The sequence below is a fragment of the Schistocerca gregaria genome, chromosome 11 (assembly GCF_023897955.1).
Source record: "Schistocerca gregaria isolate iqSchGreg1 chromosome 11, iqSchGreg1.2, whole genome shotgun sequence".
Lineage (NCBI taxonomy): Eukaryota > Metazoa > Arthropoda > Insecta > Orthoptera > Acrididae > Schistocerca > Schistocerca gregaria.
In genome coordinates, this window is record NC_064930.1 from 24,213,101 (window position 1) to 24,236,932 (window position 23,832).

The 23,832-nt window shown below is 43.1% G+C and overlaps 1 protein-coding gene across 2 annotated transcripts in view; it reads right to left on the bottom strand.

Moving 5' to 3' along the window:
• LOC126295421 (zinc finger protein 436-like) overlaps positions 1 to 23,832 on the bottom strand; it is a 204,318-nt gene that overhangs the window by 130,142 nt on the left and 50,344 nt on the right. The window contains exon 3 of one of the 2 annotated variants that reach the window (XM_049987898.1): positions 10,340 to 10,438. The exons of the other annotated variant lie outside the window; for it this stretch is intronic. Within the exon in view, the coding sequence (XP_049843855.1) occupies positions 10,340 to 10,438 (99 nt within the window). The remainder of the gene's footprint in view (positions 1 to 10,339; positions 10,439 to 23,832) is intronic. 2 annotated transcript variants of the gene reach the window in all.

The following is a 23,832-nucleotide window of genomic DNA, read 5'->3' on the forward strand; positions in this document are numbered from 1 at the left end:
AATTAGGCAACTATGGGATTCGGGGGCAACCAGGTGAATGGATAAAATCATACTTGTGCAACCGCATCATTAGGAAACTCGTACCAATCAGAAACCAAATACATCAAATATGGAGTGCCGCAGGGTTCGGTACTGGGGCCATTGTTATTTAATGTGTTTGTTAATGATATAGGTGTTGAGGAGGAAGAAAAGAAAATATTGTATGCTGATGACATGACAATACTAAATACTAACAAAGAGATAGAGGGGCTGGCCAGTACTTACCTCAGCTCAGTACAGCCGATAGAAACACAAGAAACAACCAAAAATTTAAGTTCCTAGCTTTCGGAATAAATGTTCCTTCATCAGGGAGGAGAGAGGGGAAAGAAAGGGAAGAAGGGAAAGTGGATTTAGTTACTCACAACCCAGGTTAAGAAGCAACAGGGAAAGGAAAACAAGGAGGGTAGCAAGGATGGAGGCATGGTTGTCAGAGGGAAGCCAAAGATATATCTTTGAATATCTTGTTGTCAGAGGGAAGGCAATCTAAAAATTTCAGTAAAAAATAAGTACAGCGCAACTTTGATTTTATGTTCTCCGAGCAATTCTAGGCAATAAATTAGCAGCCCCTGTGAAAAACTCATAGGATCAAGTCTAAAAATTCCTGAATTTAAGTTTCTTCCTAGTAAGGTTTATCTCGATTCTACGTTCTTATCCGATGTCTCGGTTGACTTTGTCCCGTTTCCTTCTGTTGACATTTGATGTGACCGAATGAGTTACAAGCAGCACAAAAGACAGTGGGTAGTCGTGGAGTTAAGGGAATATTTAGGGCCATTGTGGAGAGGGGAGACATGAGAGAGGAAATGCTGTAACTGTGAGACCACTACGGTCGCAGGTTCGAATCCTGCATCGGGCATGGATGTGTGTGATGTAATTAGGTTAGTTAGGTTTAAGTAGTTTTAAGTTCTAGGGGACTGATGACCTCAGGGTTGAGTGCCATAGTGCTCAGAGCCATTTGAACTATTTGAAAAGTCGAGCCGAACCGAGCCAATACGTAACGAAGGGGCCCAGCCACCAGTTTTTCTCATGCCACTTATAACTCAGTCTCATCTTTTTGCACGTATTTTGGATGTACTGTATCCAGCAACAATGTTGGTCGTCAATCTTTAAATTCAAACACTGAATTCCAAAGAACACGCTCGATCAGAATCGAGGAAATTACTGTCTGCTTAGAGAACAAAGGACGAAATAAATATTTGGCTGTCCATTTCAGACTAGGTTGTGATTTCAGAGATCATTTCTGGCTGCCTTCACAGCGCCACTACATCCTGCAAAAAGTTGTGTGAAATGTACTCAGTCTTTCACATACGAAAGGAGCTTGCCTGCCCAATGTTTACAAGCGACACACAAACGTCACTGCACTCGCATCACCAGATTACGCTGCACTGCCATTGGCTACAGAAGGGAAACCACCCCAGCTAGATTCTGGCAACTTCACAGTTGTTGGTTTGCTTTTTTCTGGGCGAATATTTTTTTCCTTCGAAAGGTAATTTTATAGTTCACTCAAAAGTGGTACTAGATGAACAGCCAATAAAACTGGTGTCACATCTTCAGGTGGCCAGACTGTGATATTAGCTACGATCACAGAATCAGTGTTACTGATAAATGAAACAAGTTTCATGTGATATGTGCCACAATACACAGAACACTGGGTCACAAGACAGGGGAGGATACAGAGTTAAAATTTTATGAAGTAATGGCTATCGCTACTCCAATATATGGGAGCAGATCTTGAACAATACCTAAAGAAGTCCAAAGAAGAACACATTGGCTGAAATAAGACATTTGAGGAAAGTTAAAGGGTGTAACCTCAGAGATCAAATACAAAACCTACTGCAAGAGAAGAACTTACTTTATACTGTATCAATAATAAAGACAGAGGCAGGATCCATAAAGTGGAAACAACAAGTCAACTCAATGGGGAATAACAGATTAGACAAACAAGTATTCAGTATAAAGCAATAGGAAAGACACAGACACACGTACGCACGCATACATGTACGCACGCACACACACACACACACACACACACACACACAGAGAGAGAGAGAGAGAGAGAGAGAGAGAGAGAGAGAGAGAGAGAGAGAGAGGAACAGATGGCTTTGGTGTGGACAGAACTAGCTGTTAGGCTACTCCATGAAGTGAAGAAGAAAAAGCAGAAGTAGTTAAAGAACGGTGTCAATTTTACAATGTCCATCTGCTTTTGCATTACAAATGATCAATGACAACAACAGCAATTTTAACTATTAATCTTTAAAGTCACAGTTTGTAAGTTGGCACTTAGACTCCCATGTTCTGATCGGCAGCAGCTGGGGAAACTTTGTTTTGTAGTGATTAGCAATATTAATAGTCTATACACAAACAACATAATTGTTACACAAATGAAAAACATAATCAAATGCTAACAAACACAAAGGGGTAAGAGAGGGATGCTGTATTTATCTCACTCTCTTCATTATGTACATATACGAGGTGTGACAATAAAGGAATGAGGCTGATTTGGGGGGGGGGGGGGGGGGGGAGTCACTTACCGTTTTAGTCAAGTTTAGTGTTGCCCTCTTCGAAGTTGTCCCCTTCTCTTTGCATACACTTTTCCAGCGCTTCTGCCATTGATGGTAACATTTCTGGAACTCAATTCTGTAATATCCTCCAAGCCCCTTGTCACAGCTTTCTGAACATCTTGTGTTGTTTGAAAATGGTGTCCCTTGACCGCCGTTTTGACTCTCGGAAATAAAAAAAGTCGCACAGAGCAATATCTGGTGAATAAGGTGGCTGTGGTAGTACTGAAATTTGTTTTGAGATTAAAATTGCTGTACTGCCAGAGCAGTACGGGATGGCGCATTTTCGTGATGCAGAATCAAATTATCAGCAATGTTGGCACAGGCAGAAAGAACTCTTTTACAAAGTCTTTCTAAATTTTTTTTGTAGTAATAGTGGTTAACTGTTTGTACAGGAGACACCCACTCTTCATGAACAATTCCCTTGGAATCAAAGAAGCACACAAGCACGCATTTCACTTTTGGCTGTGACTGCGATCTTCATCTTCAACATTCGTTCTGCCTTCACTAAACATTTTATGCCAACGAAAAACTCGAGCTCTTGACATAACCTCATCTCCAAAAGCATTCTGAAGCACTTTCACCCAATTTAACGCAAAAAGAAATGGCATACCGTTGTGCAATATTATGCGATTCCATTTCCGTGATGAGAGACAAAAACACATGTTAACTTATTACAGCACAACTCACGACCGAGCAGTTGCATCGATGTGCCACATGGACTAGAAGCAGCTTATAGACCTAGGTCAAAGATATTGTGCCTACACAAGCCTGTAAGGTTGCCACATCTTACAACGAGAATCAGTCTCATTACTTTATTGTCGCACCTCGTACAAAGTGACTATTAAATAAGAAAAAGTGAAGAAGCCTTGGCAGCCAGGGATAATGGTCATTTGTGTGTGTGTGTGTGTGTGTGTGTGTGTGTGTGTGTGCTTCGTCTAATTTAGAAGGAAGCCTTTGAGCCGAGAGGTTGCATGTCGAATAGTCTTTCTGGCGTCTGCAACTCAACATCTCCACTATATGATACGTAGCAATCAATTCTATTCATAATATTGAATAAAAATGATTTATTTTTAGGGTGTGACAATACTAAATGGAACCCTATGTGCAAATGACCTAACACTGACTGCATTACAGTCTGGGGAATGTTTTTGTGGTTTTCCCCAGGTGATCTCGCCATTCGGGGAGATCAACACAAGTAAGAATCTATACTTGGGAACCGTCTCCACCCCGTCTTTCTTCGACACAAGGGCATCTGTAAGCAGGACAGTGCAACACGTCACACAGCTCACAGTGCACGTCCATTGTTTGAAGAGGACCAGGTCGAGTTTACCTCACTCCCCTGGCCACCAGTATCCCGGATTTAAATCCAATCGAGAATGCACGGGACCAGCTCCGCTCCCACGATCCTGTCGCTACCTTCCCGAACCCCACCGACTGTTTCTGCACATCTTGCAGCATTCTGCATTGCGAGACGTGATTATTTGAACTTTTGAAAGGTGGCTACATTAATGTGACTGGGCAGTGTAATAAGTACTGAATGTATTGTGAAACAGAAGTGTGTTACGAATACGTACCAAGTTCAATTGAAGTTATAAGGGGCATTCAAAAAGAAACAAGCCAGACTCTGGAATGCACAAATCAGTGACAGGAGGGAACACTGTCGCACGTGTAACGAGGTGCGATTGCGACCATAATATGAAAGTCCACAGCCCGTCGCTAGAGGGCACACGGGCACGTCACGTGACTATACAGAGCTAGCAGCAGTGGGCACCAATCGTACGACGCTGCCAGGCACACTGCAGACAGTGACACGGAGGCGTCAACAGAGGAGCAGAGAGGTGGTGTTCGTTTTCTGACAGGAGGAACGGACATTCGTCGACGAATGTCACGAGTGTACGGCAAACACTGCACGTCCCTTGCGAGGGCTTCAGGGAAGGGCGATTGTCGTTAGCCGATGACGCACGGTCTGGAGCATTACACTGCATTACCGATGACATCGTCCGCTGGTGGATGCACTAACTACACAGCACCGCCGAGTGACAGTGAAAGCCACAGCCGCCGTGGTCGGACTGAGCGTCGGAAGTGTCCGCACCGTCGTGAAGGAACGACTGCTTGTGCGCAAAGTGTGTGCCCAGTGGGCGCCCCACAGTCTTTCACCACACCGGAAGTATGCCGAATGGCCCACTGTCTCACTCACCTGCAACACTACGTTCCGGAAGTGAATGCGTTCCTGGCACGAGTGGTGGCTGGAGGCGATCATGGTGTCATCACTTTGAACCAGAATCGAAACGTCTCCAGTGGAAGCATCCAGGATCACCACCACCAAAAAAAGCCGAGGCCGTCCACACGAGTGCAGGAAAGGTTATGCCGACATTCTTCTTTGACCGAGGCGACCCACTTCTGATTCACTTCCTGCAGCACTGGTCGACAGTGAATGCCCAGCGTTATTCGCAAACCTCGACCGCCCTTCCCAGAGCGATCAAATCGAAACGACTGGGCAGTCTCACTCTCACCGGTGGGGTCATTCTGCTCCACGACAGTGCAAAGCGTCGTACGGCCGACACAGTCGGGGCACTCCTGCAGAAGTTCAAATGGGAGGTTCTCGGCCATCGTCCGTACAGTCCGAACCTCTGCCCCCGTGATTACGGCATTTTTAGTCCTCTTAAAAAGGCTCTGAGTGGCAAACGATTCATCTTGGAGGATGACATCCCTCTGTACGTGTGGAACTGATTAACATCGCAGCCCCGGTAATGTTACGAGACAGCCATTCGCCACCTTGTGTCACGGTGGGACAAGTGTCTCAGCAGTCGGCGTCAGTACTTCTGACATACAGGTACTGGTGTCTGTAATTATGCCTCTGGATCATTTATTTTTGAACACCCCTTATAAATCAATCGATAGGTGGCCGTCCAGATTTTGGAGATAGTCGAGTTAAGGCCCCACGAATAGCACTAAACTCAATTGAACTGTTTCACTGTAAAGAGTTTGGTCCGTAATATATGAATGACAAAACTCAGGTAGAGAAATACGCATGTTATTTTTGTATTGTAATAATGCTAAATCAACGTGACATTGCTGCTCACATTGGTCGAGATCCGATGACTGTTAGCAGAATATGGAATCGGTGGGTTCAGGAGGGTAATACAGAATGCCGTGCTGGATCCCAACAGCCTCATATCACTGGCAGTCGAGATGACAGGCATATTATCCGCATGGCTGTAACGGATCGTGCAGCCACGTCTCGATCCCTGAGTCAACAGATGGGGACGTTTGCAAGACAACAACCATCTGCACGAACAGTTCGACGACGTTTGCACCAGCACGGACTATCAGCTCAGATACCGTGGCTGCGGTTACCCTCGACCCTGCATCACAGACAGCAGTGCCAGCGATGGTGTACTCGACGAAGAACCTGGGTGCACGAATGGCAAAACGTCATTTTTTTGGATGAATCCATGTTCCGTCTACAGCATCGTGATGGTCCAATCCGTGTTTGGCGACATCGCGGTGAACGCACATTGGAAGCGTGTATTTGTCATCGCCATACTGGTGTATCACCCAGCGTGATGGTACAGGGTTCCATCGGTTACACATCTCGGTCACCTCTTGTTCGCATTGATGGCTCTTTGAACAGTGGACGTTACGTTTCAGATGTGTTACGAGCCGTGGCTCTAACCTTCATTCGATCCCTGCGAAACCCTACATTTCAGCAGGATAATGCACGACCGCATGTTTCAGGTCCTGTACGGGCCTTTCTGGATACAGGAAATGTTCGACTGCTGCTCTGCCAGCACATTCTCCAGATCTCTCACCAACTGAAAAGGTCTGGTCAATGGTGGCCGAGCAACTGGCTCGTCACATTACGCCTTTCACTACTCTTGATGAACTGTGGTATCGTGTTAAGCTGCATGGGCAGCTGACTGCTCAGGCGTATCAAGGCCGTTATTACGGCCAGAGGTGTTTGTTCTAGTTACTGATTTCTCAGGATCTATGCACCAAAATTGCATCAAAATGTAATCACATGTCAGTTCTAGTATAATATATTTGTCTAATGTATCATCTGCATTTCTTCTTGGTGTAGCAATTTTAATGGCCAGTAGTGTAATACATACTGCGTGAAGAGTTTGACAGAGCACTGAAAGACCTGAGTCGAAACAAGGCCCCGGGAGTAGATAACATTCCATTAGAACTACTGACGGCCTTGGGAGAGCCAGTCCTGACAAAACTCTACCATCTGGTTAGCAATATGTATGAGGCAGGCGAAATACCCTCAGACTTCAAGAAGAATATAATAATTCCAATCACAAAGAAAGCAGGTGTTGTCAGATGTGAAAATTACCGAACTATCAGTTTAATAAGCCACAGCAGCAAAATACTAGTGCGAATTCTTTACAGACGAATGGAAAAACTGGTAGAAGCCGACCTCGGGGAAGATCAGTTTGGACTCCGTAGAAATGTTGGAACACGTGAGGCAATACTGAACTTACGACTTATTTTACAAGCTAGATTAAGGACAGGCAAACCTACGTTACTAGCATTTGTAGACTTAGAGAAAGCTTTTGACAATGTTGACTGGAATACTCTCCTTCAATTTCTTAAGGTGTCTGGGGTAAAATACAGGGAGCGAAAGGCTATTTACAATTTGTACAGAAACCAGATGGCAGTTATAAGAGTCAAGGGTCATGAAAGGGAAGCAGTGTTTGGGAAGGGAGTGAGACATGGTTGTAGCCTCTCCCCGAAGTTATTCAATCTGTATATTGAGCAAGCAGTAAAGGAAACAAAAGAAAAATTTGGAGTAGGTATTAAAATCCAGGGAGAAGAAATAAAAACTTTGAGGTTCGCCGATGACATTGTAATTCTGTCAGAGACAGCAAAGGACTTGGAAGAGCAGTTGAAAGGAATTGACAGTGTCTTGAAAGGAGGATATAAGATGAACATCCAAAAAAAGTAAAACGAAGATAATGGAATGTAGTTGAATTGAGTAGGGTGATGTTGAGGGAATTAGATAAGGAAATGAGACACTTAAAGTAGTAAAGGATATTTGCTATTTAGGGAGGAAAATAACTGATGATGGTCGAAGTAGAGAGGATATAAAATGTAGACTGGCAATGGCAAGGAAAGTGTTTCTGAAGAAGAGAAATTTGTTAACATCGAGTATAGATTTAAGTGTCAGGAAGTCGTTTCTGAAAATATTTGTATGAAGTGTAGCCACGTATGGAAGTGAAACATGGACAATAAATAGTTTGGACAAGAAGAGAATAGAAGCTTTTGAAATTTGGTGGTATAGAAGAATGTTGAAGATTAGGTGGGTAGATCACGTAACTAATGGGGAGGTATTGAGTAGGATTGGGGAGAAGAGAAGTTCGTGGCACAACTTGACTAGAAGAAGGAATCAGTTGGCAGGACATATCCTGAGGCATCAAGGGATCACAAATTTAGCATTGGAGGGCAGCGTAGAGAGTAAAAATCGTAGAGGGGGACCAAAAGATGAATACATTAAGCAGATTCAGCAGGATGTAGGTTGCAGTAGGTTCTCGGAGATGAAGGAGCTTGCACAGGATAGATTAGCATGGAGAGCTGCATCAAACCAGTCTCAGGACTGAAGACCAGAACAACAACAACGGTGTAATACAGACTGCCCTATTGTTCCGTGCATCGATCGACGGTAAATAAGAGAGAGTGTGTGTGTGTGTGTGTGTGTGTGTGTGTGTGTGTGTGTGTGTGTTTGAGGTTTACGGGGGCTAAACAGCGTGGTCATCAGCGCCCAAACGCATAGAAACAGGAACACATGCGGTGAAGGGAAGAAGACGGACACCGAACAAGGAGAACGGCTAAAAGACACAGGCCTGACGCAGTTCCAAATGCTCACATACAGAGACAAAACAAGAGGAGAAGAAACACACTAAAAAAGGAAAGGAAACACAAGGAAAAGAGAACAGAAACCGAAGGGAAACAAGGAGGTAATCGTGACTGGCGGACCATTTACCTAAAACCTGGGTGAGCCAGTCACCCAGAAGCACATTAAAACCCTCCTCCTAAAATCCGAGGCAACAGATTGGACAGGACACAAAACCATAAGACCTTAACCACAGTCGCTGTGTCGTCTTGCAAAATAGAGGGCAAATCCGGTGGCAAAGAAACCACCGCCCTCTGGTCAGAGAATAAAAGACAGTCAAGTAAAATGTGGCGGACAGTAATCTGGACGCCACAAGCACTGCAGATTGGGGGGTCCTCCCGCCGGAGTAAAAACCCATGCGTTAAGGGACTGTGCCCAATGCGGAGGCGAGTGAGGAAAACCGCATCCTGCCTGTATGACTGGTAGGACATACGCCATGGTCGCGTAGTGGCCTTTACCAGACGCAGCTTATCGTCAGAAACAGCCAGCCACTCCTCTTCCCATTGATACATAACACGAAAACGCAAAAGGGAGGTTACAGCATGGAGGGGGACGGCACATTCAACAACGTGAGGGGGGGAACATGCATCTTTGGCAGCCACATCCGCCAGTTCGTTTCCCCTAATACCCACGTGCCCCGGCACCCAGCAGAAAGAAACCTCCTTCCCCTGCCGTTGCAGGTGCAGTAGGGCATCATGGATGTTCTGGACCACCTTATCTGGTGGGTACAAGTGTTGCATGGTCTGAAGGGCACTCAGGGAGTCAGAACAGATGAGGAACTTAAGACTGGGAAAACACATCTCATCTGCTCCAACGCCCGCAAGATTGCAAACAATTCGCCATCGAGGATGGTAAACGCCGCAGGAAGCCGTAACTTGACGACTCGATCAGGGAAAACAACAGCACAACCAACAGAGTCCCCCTGTTTAGAGCCATCTGTGAATACAGGTACATGGTCCAGATACTGGTTCAAAATATCGTAAAAATTAGGAGGTAAAAACAAACGGTAAATAAGAAAATCGTGAGAAAAAGAACTGATTTTCAGTGACAAAGCCACATTTCATATGTGTGGAAAGGTGAACTGTCGAAAGGTGTGTGTCTGGCGCACAGTGACTTCGTGTGAAATTGAGGATCTCATCTGTTATTCACCTAAACGTAATGTCTTTCGTGTGTCGTCTTCTGCAAATGCTTAGAGACAATTTTTCTTTGAGAAGAAAACTGTGGTTGGTTACATGTACCTGGACACATTGCAGCAGTGGCTTATGCCACAATTACAGTAAGACAGAGGAGACTTAATTTTTGCAACAAGACGGTGCTTCACCACAGTTTCTTCCAGACATTCATAACTGTCTCAAACACTGAACTGCCTCAGCAGACTGGATAGCATTCTCATAGTGACTCTCCCTTCTTCAGCGCCCCAACAGTCGCCGGACTTGTGTGTGATATTTTTCTCGTGGGTTTATGTCGAGGATCACGTGTTCCTGCCTCCACTGCCACTTAATTTGGAAGAGTTGTGAGGAATTAATGTAGTCACACTTTTAAGTGTGACAATTTGGGACGTGTACAAAAAGAGATCGATCATCATACCAAAGTTCGCGACGTCACAACGGTGCCGGTATTGAGCAGCTGTAATGTCAGTTGAAAACATCGAAAGATACTTTATCCCCTGATACATATCCGTTTTCTGTACAGCTTTTACTTTTCACATAGATGTCTCTGGAAACACCAGAGTTACTTACAAATGACTGTGTGCATTGTGGATGCACACTTCTCAGGTGACCACTGTCAACGACGAGGGAGAGATTAAAATTAAAATGAAATTATGAAGTATACGTCAGTTTCCTACCTGTAGTTTTCCAGATACACTGGTCTGTTCAGAATTCTCAGTCTCCTCCTGTTCCGAATTGTCACTCTCCTCCATCTTTATTGTCACACAATCCAATTCCTGTAACAACAACAAACACCTTCACTTAATTCCTGTGCAGAGTGTCAGAGTGGCATAGAACTGGGACACACAGAACATTGATGTGTGCAAGTGCTACGTTTGGGAACTGTCTACGGTTAAGGTCAGTCATCGCATCCCACAGAGCGAGACACATGAGACCGATAGAAAGCTCTTCTGAGAAAGGGTCGCAGTTGGGCGTGTAATAGGTAATCTGTAAAGGAACATGTAAAATTGTTATTTATGTAAAACGTCAGTTGTACTTATATTTCAATTGTTTATATTAACCTTCCTGATTAGTTATACAATTACATTTTACTGGAAGATAAAGGAGTTAAAAGTGACAGCTAACTGGAGCCACGACAATTTCATATAATTGAAAAACATTATCAGCTACTGAGCTGCTGGGAAGATATTGTTGCTACTCATAAGGAAGCAGACATTCACAACTTTCTGAAGACATTAAGGACTGAAACTTCCTGGCAGATTAAAACTGTGCGCCGGACCGCGACTCGAACTCGGGACCTTTGCCTTTCGCGGACAAGTGCTCTACCGACTGAGCTATCCGAGCACAACTCGCACCCCATCCTCACAGGACTGTCTGAAATTAAGTAACTTACAAAATAAGTAACATTAATAGTTCAGACCCTCAAAATACCAGTCGCCTATTTTAATTTAATGACTGCAACATTCTAATCTTTGACATTACGATTTTGTTGCTGTATCTTTCTTTAATCAGATAACACCTCTCACTAATTAATTCGGTCAGTAATTAATATTTCAAATAATTTTGAATCATAAAACATTTATTTCAAGATGGATGCCATACTCGTAAATACGCAATTTCACATGAAGTGTAAGAATAATGTCTGATGGACTTTTGTTAATTACTAACTTGAAACATTTTTCATAAACCAAACAATAGTGAAGTTTTATATAGTCCATGCAAAATAGTAAAATCTAACCTAGCAGAATATGAAAACTCAAAGAGTTTCAGAAATCACATCACATTTTTATGCCTGTCTTCGAATAGCTACATCTCATCCCCAATCGCCATTCTACGCCCGGAGATCATAAAAGTAGCACTGTAATGATGTCCGTTTGATTGAGAATCTGTGACCGGCAAGATCCCTGTTTCATTTAAAGCGTAATTCTGTGCCATAAGATAACAAAAATCTGTGCCAAACATGTTTGTAAGTAATATGAAGCTCAGAAACATCTTTGTATCCCAAAATCTTGGACAAGCTAGTAAATACACTTTCTAGGAGTATCGATATCTGCAAACTGGTTTTCCTCCAGACATGCCTGCAAAGGACGAGGTGTGTAGAAGGTGCCCCAGGCCCCGAACAAAAGTAATTTTTATTATTTAAATTTTGCAAAGAGTTCACCTATTTTGTCCATCACCTTTCAGCTCACGTGACAACAAACAACAGCTTCGCAGAGGAACAGGGGGAATCGCCACGAGCAAAGCTGCACTGACAATCTTATCGGCAGAGCACATCACTGGTGAGACTCAGGGTCCCAGCACTGTAACTGAGAAGCATCACTCTCTCTTCTGTTCAGAGTCACCGCCAGTTCCTCCGTCTATAAAGTTTCCCTTCTTCTTCGAGATGGGTCCAACCAAGGTTACCGGAGTTACCTTCTCTCACCCTCCTGACAGTCCTCACCACATAAACACAATGAGCAAATAGACTGGTACGGATTCTTTATCCGAACCTGAACACTGTGTATTAATCACAAGCTGATACTGTTTTCCAATCCCGACTTCATCTCCAGGGGCGTGTACAGATGGGTGACCCTTTAGCTGTATAACATATAAATTGTTAAGTTGGAACTTCCCATAAACTACGGTACAGGGCAAATAAAGAGAATCTTTTGAAATCCATTTCTTTTTCGATCTAATCAGTTGGAACTACACTTCAGAGCATCAGTTTTCTGGATACATTTTTACGACAGCAAGATACGACGTTTCAGATTTTGCCAAAACTGAGTGCAACATGTAACTACTGGCAAGAGGTCAGCCAGTGTCCTGAGTTTGCTGTGTTCCAGCTCAACATTCGAAAACTAGCTGCTAGCGCTCTGTCGATACCTAACCGATTCCCTCTAGATGAAATTTCTCAAATTCTGTTAAGTAAATTTTGTGCATATTGGAAAATAATAAAAACTGCTTGAAAATTCATGCTTCCATCCATACATTTTTAAAATATATTTCTTGATCTGTTGTGGCAAATGATTATAGTTTTTGATTTTGTTTCCCACATTAGATAAACTGTAGCTAATGTTGTTAGTGGACAGTCAGAACCAGCTTTTATTTGAATTGAGATGATTGCTCACAGAAGCCATCTTTCACAAACTATAATGGCATCAAATCCACAACATGAGAGCACTAAACTATTCTACTATGTGCACCTCAGAAACAGACATTCGGAACAACTGAGCTACATCAAACAACGCAGGAAGTCAAAATATCCTGAGTCAGGTACCCTGTTTCTCATACAAGACCTTATTATAACAATACAAATAATTTAAAGCAATGTATTAATGTACACACACACACACACACACACACACACACACACACGAACAGTCTGGATAAAAATTGAACCACAGATTCACATTACACATATCAAATGCTACTGTTTGAGGTAATGGTAACATATTATTAAATTTTAATATTTGGTAAAATATAAGAGGCGATTAAAAAGTTTACATTTGAGGGTGTTGCTACAGCATACACGCAATGCACCTTGACTCCAAAGTTGGTATATGAGCACCGACACGTAAGCACCTGAGTAGTGCAGCGTTTGAGCCTTCCTGATGCGTGTGTGGTAAATCTGGGAATGTGAACTATGACAACATTATTACCAAATGGATCCAAACAGGATCAATGAGTGCTTATTCGGCCATCCGTCAGAGAACGAAGAATGTGTGTGGGGCAACACTTGTGTCAATAGCCACCAATGCGGAACGGTGCACAAAGTTCCGTGCCGGTCGCAATTCGACACGAGGTGCCGGTCAATCTGGTAGGCCAGCCTCATCTGCAGAAGTCACGCCGACTCCATTGGGAGACACTCGAGCGTCTGCCCTATAGTCGCGGTCTCTCCTCGAGCGATTAACACGCCTTCAGTCCCTGGAAGGGTCGAAGATTTCTGTCAGGCGAGAGTGTGCAGCATGACACGGTGTTTTAAGAAATGATTATCTTCAATGTAGTGCGTCAGTGGGACGATTGCCTCGATGCTCACAGCGATGTTGCCCACCTGACATAAAAATTCTTAAGAAGCGAGGCTTTTGAAAGGAAACTTGTTGTTCGCCCCTAAAAATAACATTTTTTTCAAAATATTTCAGGCACTACCTTCTTCGTGTCAACTGGGATCAGTCTGTAACTCATAAACATGCTCTTCATGCATACACAACCAGTACTCTCTGAGGAACTCCCTTTTACATTACGAATTCGTGAATTACATAGAAAATTGCTGTAAATCAGTGTCAAGAATAGTTTATTTTCCCCAATGGAAAAAATTTCATTAATTAGTCAATTACTTTTTTTCCTTCATCTTCCCTCCTCCCCCTATTTTCTCCCCTTCTCGCTCTATCTATATCCCCCCCCCCCCCCATTCCCCCTTAACCGATGAACAATTTTTCATTTGTCCACTTCTTAATTTCTTTGTCCCGCCATCAATTTCTGTGCCTATTTAATCCACCTTTAATTCACACTCTAAAGCTTCCATCATCTTCTAACTGAGCTGCACCAGGGCTTCAAGGGGTAGTCCCATGTTTAAGTTATAACCTCAAAAAATGAAAAATAATAATAATAACAAAATAAAAATTAAAATAAAAATTTTAAGTTATGTAATTAATTATTTGTTTGCTTACTGCAGGTATATCCATGCAGTGCTGATAGCAGGTATATCCATGCAGTGCTGATATACACTGAAATACCAGCAGCATGCTGCCGGAAGAGGCAAAATAACATGGTGCAGTCCACCGGTAAAGTAGAACATTGTACAGTGAACTGTTTTTGGCAGCAGCAGAAAAGTTGCAACTATGCCCATACAGACGGCTTCCTCAGCTGTGAGGAATGTCCCAATACCGCTGCAATGTTTAGGAAAGTCACCCAGAACCATGGGTCAGGGGAGATTTACTGCTAGGACTTCCCTGCCCTGCAACTCTGGGTGACTTTACTGAAATCTACCTCCCTTCCTAAACCTCCCCAAGTCCTTTTCCTTCACCCCTCTTCCTTCTCCTTCTGCCGCAAGAAAGAGACAGTGGCTCTGAGAGCTTGCGTAAGTATAACTTTCTTTTGTGTGCTCGTTCTGCCACCGCTTGGTGATTATCAGTCCAATTACATTACATTGCCACTAACAAATTTTAAGCATTATTTAAATATTTTTGCCAGACTGAAGAAATAAAATTTTTATCTGGTACAAACTGTCGGCATACAGAGGGACGCGGACAATTTCAAAGATTTTCACAATGAGGTTGCTACATAACTGTGACTTTCTTAGTTTAACAGAAAAAAAATATCTTTCACAGACTGTTGAACAAAATATTGTAGCAATTTTGCAGCCTCATTTTCGAGATGTGGAAACTTATCTGAAGAAACCAATGTGGCTGTCCTGGACAGTGTCAACATTAAACAGATTTGCCTTTAAAATGGGACTTACCTTCTGCATCAGTCAGTGCTTTCAACGGAAACAGCAACTGGTCTTCTCCAAAACAGATCTAAGCTTCACAATGTTTCCAAAATGTATAGGAAACTAATTTTTAAATATTTCAGGGCCACAATTCTTCAGAACTCTCATGTTTTCATCAACGCCAGTGGGCTTAGGGAACTAGCCTGTGTTTGTCAAAATGTGCCACTTTTAAAACACTATTTTCTCTTCAAATCATCCCCAACATATCAGAAACAACTTCTTTCTCTCCTTACAATGTCCTATTATGGGCAGTGCACAGTCAAGTACACTTAAAATGCATAATCTGCAATCCCTTCCAGATGTTCTAATTTTTGTTCTTGCACTCATTTTTCCCTTCATAAATACAAGTATATTGAGTATAAAATCTAAAAATTGTTCTCGACATATCCCTTCACTTGATCAATGTACATAACACGGTGTCCCAAAAAGAAAGACATGATTTTAAACAGAGTTATTTATTAGGAAGAAGGGCTTACCACCAACAAATTGAATGCTAAATTACTCAGAAAGACAGAAGTTTATAAAAATCCATCATAAATGTTCAATATGTCCTCCATTGGCTGCACATATGACATTTAGCCAATAGCCGAATTCATCCCAAACTGAGCATAAGGTGTCTTCTGTCACTGAAGCTACAGCAGCTGATATTTTGCTTTTTAGTTCATCAATATCACAAGGTAAGAGAGGAACGTAAACACATAGTTTAACATATCCCCACAGGAAGAAATCACACAGTGTTAAGTCAGGGGACCTAGGAGGCCAAGAGTGTAAAGCCCAGTCTCGCAGTCCTGTACGCCCTATCCACCATTGAGGCACGTTGGCACTGAGGAAACTGGACACGATGTTGTGCTAGTGCGGTGGTACTCTATCTTGCTGATAGATGAAATTGTGAGAGTCAAATTGTAGGAATGACGAGTTCCATAGCATTGCAATATACGATTGTCCTATTACGGTTTCTTCCTCGAAAAAGTAGGGTTCATAAACCTTCCTTTATGAAACACCACAAAAAACACTCACTTTTGGTGAATCACGTTCGCATTGAAATGTTTCACAAGGATTCTCGAACCCTCATTTACACACATTGTGATGGTGTACCTTACCGCTAATATGGAAAGTTGCCTCATCGCTGAATATCAACTGTGACATATAAGTGTCATCTTCCATGTCCTCTAGAATAGGATTGCTAAAGTTCACTCGCTTCACTTTGTCAGTACCTCGAAGAGCTCGTACCAGTTGTAATCGGTAAAGTTTGAGGGCTAAATGACGCCGTACCACACGCTACATTGTCATGTGCGGTGACGCAAGTTCTCGGCTAGCACGACGCGTAGACTTGCGAGGGCTCCCCTCAAATGCTCGTCACATTTGTTCCACTATTTATTCAGGAAAGTGTGGCCGGCCACGACTTTTGCCTTTACAGAGGCACCCTGTTTCTTCAAACTATTTATTCCACCATCGAATGTTCTTTGGTGATGGTGGTTTAGCAAGAAATCGAATACGAAACCCCAGCTGAACTGTGATCACTGATTTAGTACGATTAAATTCAGTAATACAATATGCCACCTATTGCGTGAACGCCATATTGCAGGCTGCACGCTCCAGGTCAATTCTCATAGCGACATCTAGCTGATTTTTTCTGAAACTCTAGAGTGTGCCAATTACATCTAGTGCTGTTTCAATTACCTAGTGACATTTGTCTCAACATTATTACAAATTAAAATTGGGTCATTCTTTTTGGGACACCCTGTATATAAAGTCTCCACACTCTTCACTCCATTATATTGAAAACTGTTGTGAGTGACAGCAGAATAATGTGTGTGACTTCAGAAATTTTACTATACGTAACACCACTTTCTTTACATGTTCCATGCCATAATTTTTAGCATAAAGTCCTCCTTCATGTAGAGAACAATGAATCCCAGCTGTTGATCATTGTAATTTTTGCTCTTTCATTGCCAATTAAATCTATAGATTCTTTCTGTACAACATTATAATGTCGCTTCATAGAAAATATGCAGCACTCGATGCTTATGCAAATTGCAAAATCTCGTCGTACCCTTCTATCGTTGCCATTCATTTTAAAGGGCTCGTAACAGTAGATAGCTAGACTGCCTGTTTTCTGCAAACAGCCACCAGACCTGTGAACGTCCTCCACCCCACAATTCTACCAAACCTCAGAGAGTCGTGCCGACCGGAACGAGCCACACCGGAATACTAAATGAAGTATCGCCCTCCTCTGGCTACCTCCACGAAGGACGGACCAAAGCCGAGATAGCAGGGGCCTCAGCCCGCCCATGGTCCGCACATGTGAATTTCGGCACGCTGTGGACGGCTCCGTAGTAGATGGTAGCTCCTGACGGTGCAGTTCTCCAGTGGATCAATGGTGAGTGGGCTGTCTGTATCAGACAGACTGTGAGAGAAAACATTGTTACTGCATCTGTCTGTAATTTTTCTTCACCGAGTATTTTTTAATAGCAACATAACCATTATGTATATCAGTGCAAGTCCGTTACCATGTGGAAGACTTAACTGGAGGTAAGTGATAAATGTTTAAAATTACAGTTGAAAAATGATTCCAATCTGTAACTAAATAAGAAATGGCGATATATGGAGCAATTTGTTACAGTTTCATCGGGCTGGATGTTACAGTGTAACGACCTGCCATCACATGCAGTTTCTTGAAACATATTTTCCTTGTGAAGACAGTGTGAGAAATTTCAAAAAGAAGACAAAAAGCCACACAACACCGAAAGAAGCGGCAAAAGAAGTGTTGTCAGCTTACCAGTAATGTGCGGTGTGCGAGTAGACCACCACCTACGAGTACACCCCGGGTAATGGTGTAACTGACAAAAAGGCTATGCACGTCGAGAAGCACAATCGCAAATGCTACTTGACGTCCGAAATGAACCATACGAAAGGCAGTCAACCCTTACGACCACTCGATTAAAATAAACTTCTGAGAAGGAGTGCACCGACAGCATCTGTCTTCGAGCACTCCATATAAATAGTGCCAATGAGCTCGATGACAGGCAAGTTTCAAGACAGCAACCTATGCCTCGTCTAGCACGCACAGTTCGCCAATCTACGTAAAAGATAATCTGACTGAATGTCGTGCACAGCCTGTGGTGTACTCAAGATGGCCTGGAAACCTTAAAACTCTAAAACATAATCACTGTTTCATTTTACAAGTCTCCTAAAGTAAGATGGCCCAATCACACCATAACCACTGTGCCGCACCCTGCAGTACACACGGGCGAGCCGTATATGAAGACAACTTCGATGGCCGTCATACCTCCAGGGGATACGCATCTAACGACAGAGATAATGAGACGGTGGTGAAACTGACAGAAGCTAACGACCTGCAACTACTATGTGATACCAAAGAAACCAAAACTTTCCACTCGGCTAGGTGGCAGAAAGACCTCCGTTTTGTCAATAGAGACCAATTTGACAGACTCTTGCCATAAAGTGTTAAACAGTTTCCCCTAACAGCCAGCGTAAGCCTGTCGGCCACACGATACGTCTTCAACTGCCAGTCATTAAAACGTCCAAACTAAAACGATGGACTTTTAGAAAAGCAAACTGTGACATGTTCCGTAAAGAGAGCAAATTGAACATTCAAATGGTTCCTTCTACTGCAGGAAACTAAGACATTTGTAGCCATCCTGAAAGACGCAGCCGAGAAGAACACACCTCGGAGTTTTCGTATGGATTATATACTGGGTCGGTTGAGAGACACAGAAGTATTGCTAAACAGATATGAAGAAACTGGAGATCCTCTGATTGGAAACCAAATAATAGAGTTATTAAATTCCAGCAGAGTACAGAGATGGTAAAGGACTACAGAAGAAATAAACTTTGCACACTCCAGTAGGAACAGGTGGAGCATCCTCAGGCATTTGGTCGCTGCTGCTCCCCCACTGGAGAAGACAGACCACAACAAAGTTGTTGATCGCCCAGTGCAAATTTCAAAATCTTCATCTTCAGACAAGACATTCACCAAGAAAATAAAAAAGACAGTAACTGTAACAGCTCATTCACTTGCACATGATTCGGAACAGTCACGGGCATTCTCAACGGAAAACCTAAATTCAGCTCTGAAGCAAATGAAAAACAGAAAGGCGCTTGGTCCAGATGGTGTGTTCCCTGAGTTCTTGAAAAATCTAGGTGGGTCCACCAAACAGTTGCTGATGAATTTTTACAAGATCCTCCAAAATGGTGACATCCCCAATGATTTTAGGAAATCCAAAATCCTTACTGTTCTCAAACTGGGAAAGCCATCAGATAGTCCGCAAAGCTATCAGCCCATCACATTTGATCGTTTGCTATAAACTCATAGAGAGATTATAGCAGAACAGAATTTCCCCTACAATCGATAAATTAATCCATACATAACAGGCCGGCTTTAGTTGCTGATGCTGTGCCGACCGGGTCCTGGCACTAACCTCACTTATAAAAGCTCGTTTTCAAAAAGGTCTTCAAACCGCATGCGCATCTATAGATTTACCCTGGGCATATGGCATGATCTCAAAAAAGGAGATAATATATGTAAAAACTATAACACACAATTCTGTGTAAAAAGATCACCAGATTAATGCAGAATATGCTTAGTACTAGAAGAATTACAGTACACGTTAATGAAAGGACAAGTTCTACTAGTGCACTCAAAAATGGCCTTCCCTACGGGTCAGTCATGCCACATATGACATCAACAGAATTTATCTATGCTGACAATATGGCACTGGAAAACCAACATCAAACATTGGAGGAAGGAAGCGACCAACTACAAGACAACTTAGAAATAATGCACAAATACCAAATGAAATGGTGCCTCAAACCCAACCTTCCTATCTCAGCAATAAGTTGGCTCTCAAAATACTTGATTTTCACTTTGGCAGAGAAAGAGTACGGCACAACACTTGTCCCACAATACCTAGGAGTCACTCCGGGCAGATCACTGACTTACAAGCACTGGGTGACAAAAAGTGCCCACAAAATACAGTCCAGAAACAACATTCTCGTGGGATGAAAATGGAAACACAATCTGAGCAGTTCTCTTAGGTTGTTTGCAGATGATGCTGTAATTTACCGTCTAGTAAGGTCATCCGAAGACCAGTATCAGTTGCAAAGCGATTTAGAAAAGATTACTGTATGGTGTGGCAGGTGGCAGCTGACGCTAAATAACAAAAAGGGTGAGGTGATCCACATGAGTTCCAAAAGAATTCCGTTGGAATTCGATTACTCGATAAATAGTACAATTCTCAAGGCTGTCAATTCAACTAAGTACCTGGGTGTTAAAATTACGAACAACTTCAGTTGGAAAGACCACATAGATAATATTGTGGGGAAGGTGAGCCAAAGGTTGCGTTTCATTGGCAGGACACTTGGAAGATGCAACAAGTCCACTAAAGCGACAGCTTACACTACACTCGTTCGTCCTCTGTTAAGAGTATTGCTGCGCGATGTGGGATCCTTACCAGGTGAGATTGACGGAGGACGTCGAAAGGGTGCAAAAACGGGCAGCTCGTTTTGTATTATCACGTAATAGGGGAGAGAGTGTGGCAGATACGATACGCGAGTCGGGATGGAAGTCATTAAAGCAAAGACGTTTTTCGGCGTGGCGAGATCTATTTACGAAATTTCAGTCACCAACTTTCTCTACCAAATGCGAAAATATTTTGTTGAGCCCAACCTAAATAGGTAGGAATGATCATCAAAATAAAATAAGAGAAATCATAGCTCTAACAGAAATATTTAGGTGTTCGTTTTTCCTGCACACTGTTCGGGAGTGGAAGGTAGAGAGATAGTACAATCGTGGTTCGATGAACCCTCTGCCAAGCACTTAAATGTGAATTGCAGAGTAGTCGTGTAGATGTAGATGAGAAGAGCTACATTGGCCTTCACCTATTCTACCACAGAATACTGCACTGCAGTGTGGTATAAGAGCCACCATACCTATGAAGTCGACGAACAGCCAAATCGAGCAATGAGGATCGAATCGGGCCAATATCGCACCTCCTAAACTCCGCATGACAGCCACGGCTCAAGAGGAAAGTTATCAGCATTACCCAGAAAACTACCAGCCATCCACAAAACTTGAGAATGTGTGGCGATTAAATCCCTTTTAAAAGCAAATTTATTAAAAAAAATACTAATGAAAATCCTTTGCATTTAAGTAGTGGTATCTTTCAAGAGTAACATCACTCTACGTAACCCCCTTCAGCCACAATGACCGCCTCTAATCTCATCCTGAAGCAATCACACGCACTCTGTAAAACAGAGCTGTCCGTATTCACCAATGCTGGTTCAATAGCAGTGCGCAGAGATGTGACATCAGGGTGAATGGGCGGCTTTAAAACTCATCCTTTCGTCTTTCCCTCTCCTTCCCTCTTCCCTGATGAAGCAACTGTGGGTTGTGAAAGCTTGAATGTTGTGTGTGTGTTTGCGTTTGTTAGTGTCTCTATCGACATACCGACGCTTTCGTTTGGTAAGTTACATCATCTTTGTATATATAGTTAAAATTTCAAAAAATTAAAGGGTGTCCCTACTCTAATATGGTGTATGGAACTGAATGTCTGACAACAGCTATGGTAGACAAAAGAAGAAAACACATGGCTGAAATGAATGTACCCTCAAGATATCAAATATAAAACAATACCATAAGAGAAGAACTTACCTTATACTATAAAGATGACCAATTGAGTTGAAGACAGGCACAACGAAAACACACTTGCACAACAGCTTTTGGCCGCAGCCTTTGTCATTAAAGGAACACACACACACACACACACACACACACACACACACACAAGCTTGCTCACCTCCCATACTCATGACTGCTGTCTCTGGCAGCTTGGACTGGGAAGCAACTGTCACATAGCGTGGCAGCAGCATCTGGAGGGGGTGAGGAAGGGATAAGGAAGCAGAGTATGGGTGGGGAAGAGAAGAGTGCACAGTTTGGCAATGGGTGTTCATGCTAGTGGACAGCTGGTTGGTATTCACACCAATATAAAAAGCTGTAAAATGATTGCACCATAGCTGGTATATGACAGGGCCTGGTTTCACAGGTGGCCCGGCCTCTGGTGGGTAAGATAAACCTGTGACACGACTGGAATAGGGAGAGGTGGATGGGTGGATTAGGCAGGTCTAACACCTCGGTCTTCCTCTGGGATATCATCCCTGTGGCAAGGGGTTGGGATTGGAGGCGACATAGGGACAGACTAGGATGTTGTGGAGGCTGTGTAGGTGACGGAACACCACTTTTTAGGAGGGGTGTGAAGGATCTCGGGTAAGATGTCACCCATTTCGGGGCATGTCGATAGGTAATCGGAGCCCCGGTGAAGGGTGTGATTCGGTTGTTTCAGCTCAGGATGATAATGGCACGAATGAGGAACTCCTTTATGGCTGATTCTCTGGGATGGTGGGAGGATTGGGGATGTGAGGGGGAAACGGCACAGCAGATGCGGAATAGGTCTGAGGGATAGAGCCCGTCTGCGAAGACCCGGATCAAACCCTCGGCACACCGGGCAATGGAGTTGACGTCACTGCAGATATCGTGTTCCCAGCTGGCCAGTATGGGAAGGAGTTTTTGGTGTGGAAGGAATGACATCTGTCAAAATGCAGATACTGTTGGTAGTTGGTGGATTTAATGTGGACAGAGGTATGGATGAAGCCATGAGAGAGGAGGATGTTAACTTCCAGTTGGCATGCTGGGTCAAGGAACACCAGGTGCAGTGGATGGGACAGACGGCGTTGAGGTTGCGAAGACATCATCAATGAACCAGACCAGGGGTTGCAGTTTTGTGAGGCTAGGAAGGTCCCCTCTATATGGACCACAAAAAGGTTAGCATAGAAGGGTGCGATGTGGGTGCCCAGAGGTGTACTGCAGATTTGTTTGTGTACCTTCCCTTCAAAGTGTAAGTAGCTGTGAGTTAGGATGAAGTTAGTAACGTGTATGAGGAATGAGATAGTGGAGTCTGAAGGACATTAAGAAATGTAGTGCTCAATAGTGGCAAGACCGTGGGCATGAAGGATGTTCGTGCATAGGAAAGTGATGTCAACTGCGACCAGTAGGTAAAAGGGGAAGGAAGAGGGGGGGGGGGGGGGGTGATGGTGGAGAGTTGGTGAAGGAAGTGATTGGTATCGTTGACTTAATATAGTCTCCCGTGTCGAGGATCCCCCCCACTTCCTTCACTGACTCTCCACTGTTCCCTACAGAGTTGAAATACCTCTAGAGTGAGCATTGTGTTCCGTGCACGTCGTCAACATCAAACAGCGAGTGGCACCCGATTTCAGGATGACAATTTTTGCTTGTGTTTGGAACAGAGCTCGAAATCACTAATATTACACATATCAGTTGTGTTTTCACTATTTGTTTGTTCACAACAGCAATGGAGAATTACTGTAGTCACTAGAAGTGCAAACAGAAACAGATGAAAGGAGAAAAATTTGATGTTGTATGAATATTTTGATGTATCGATACTGTACTCTGTTGTTTTGATTACATTTTGAATAAATGTTCCAAATTTATTATTATGTGTGAAAAATGTGTAGGATTGTTAAGCCAAGTCTTTGGCCCTCTGCAGTATTCATTTGTTATTATTCTAAAACATAAAGGGCAAGAAACACACAGCTTGAAAAATAATCTTTTCTTTTGACAGTGCTGAATCTCAAAAATGAGTCATAGAAGTTTAGCTTCTTTCATTT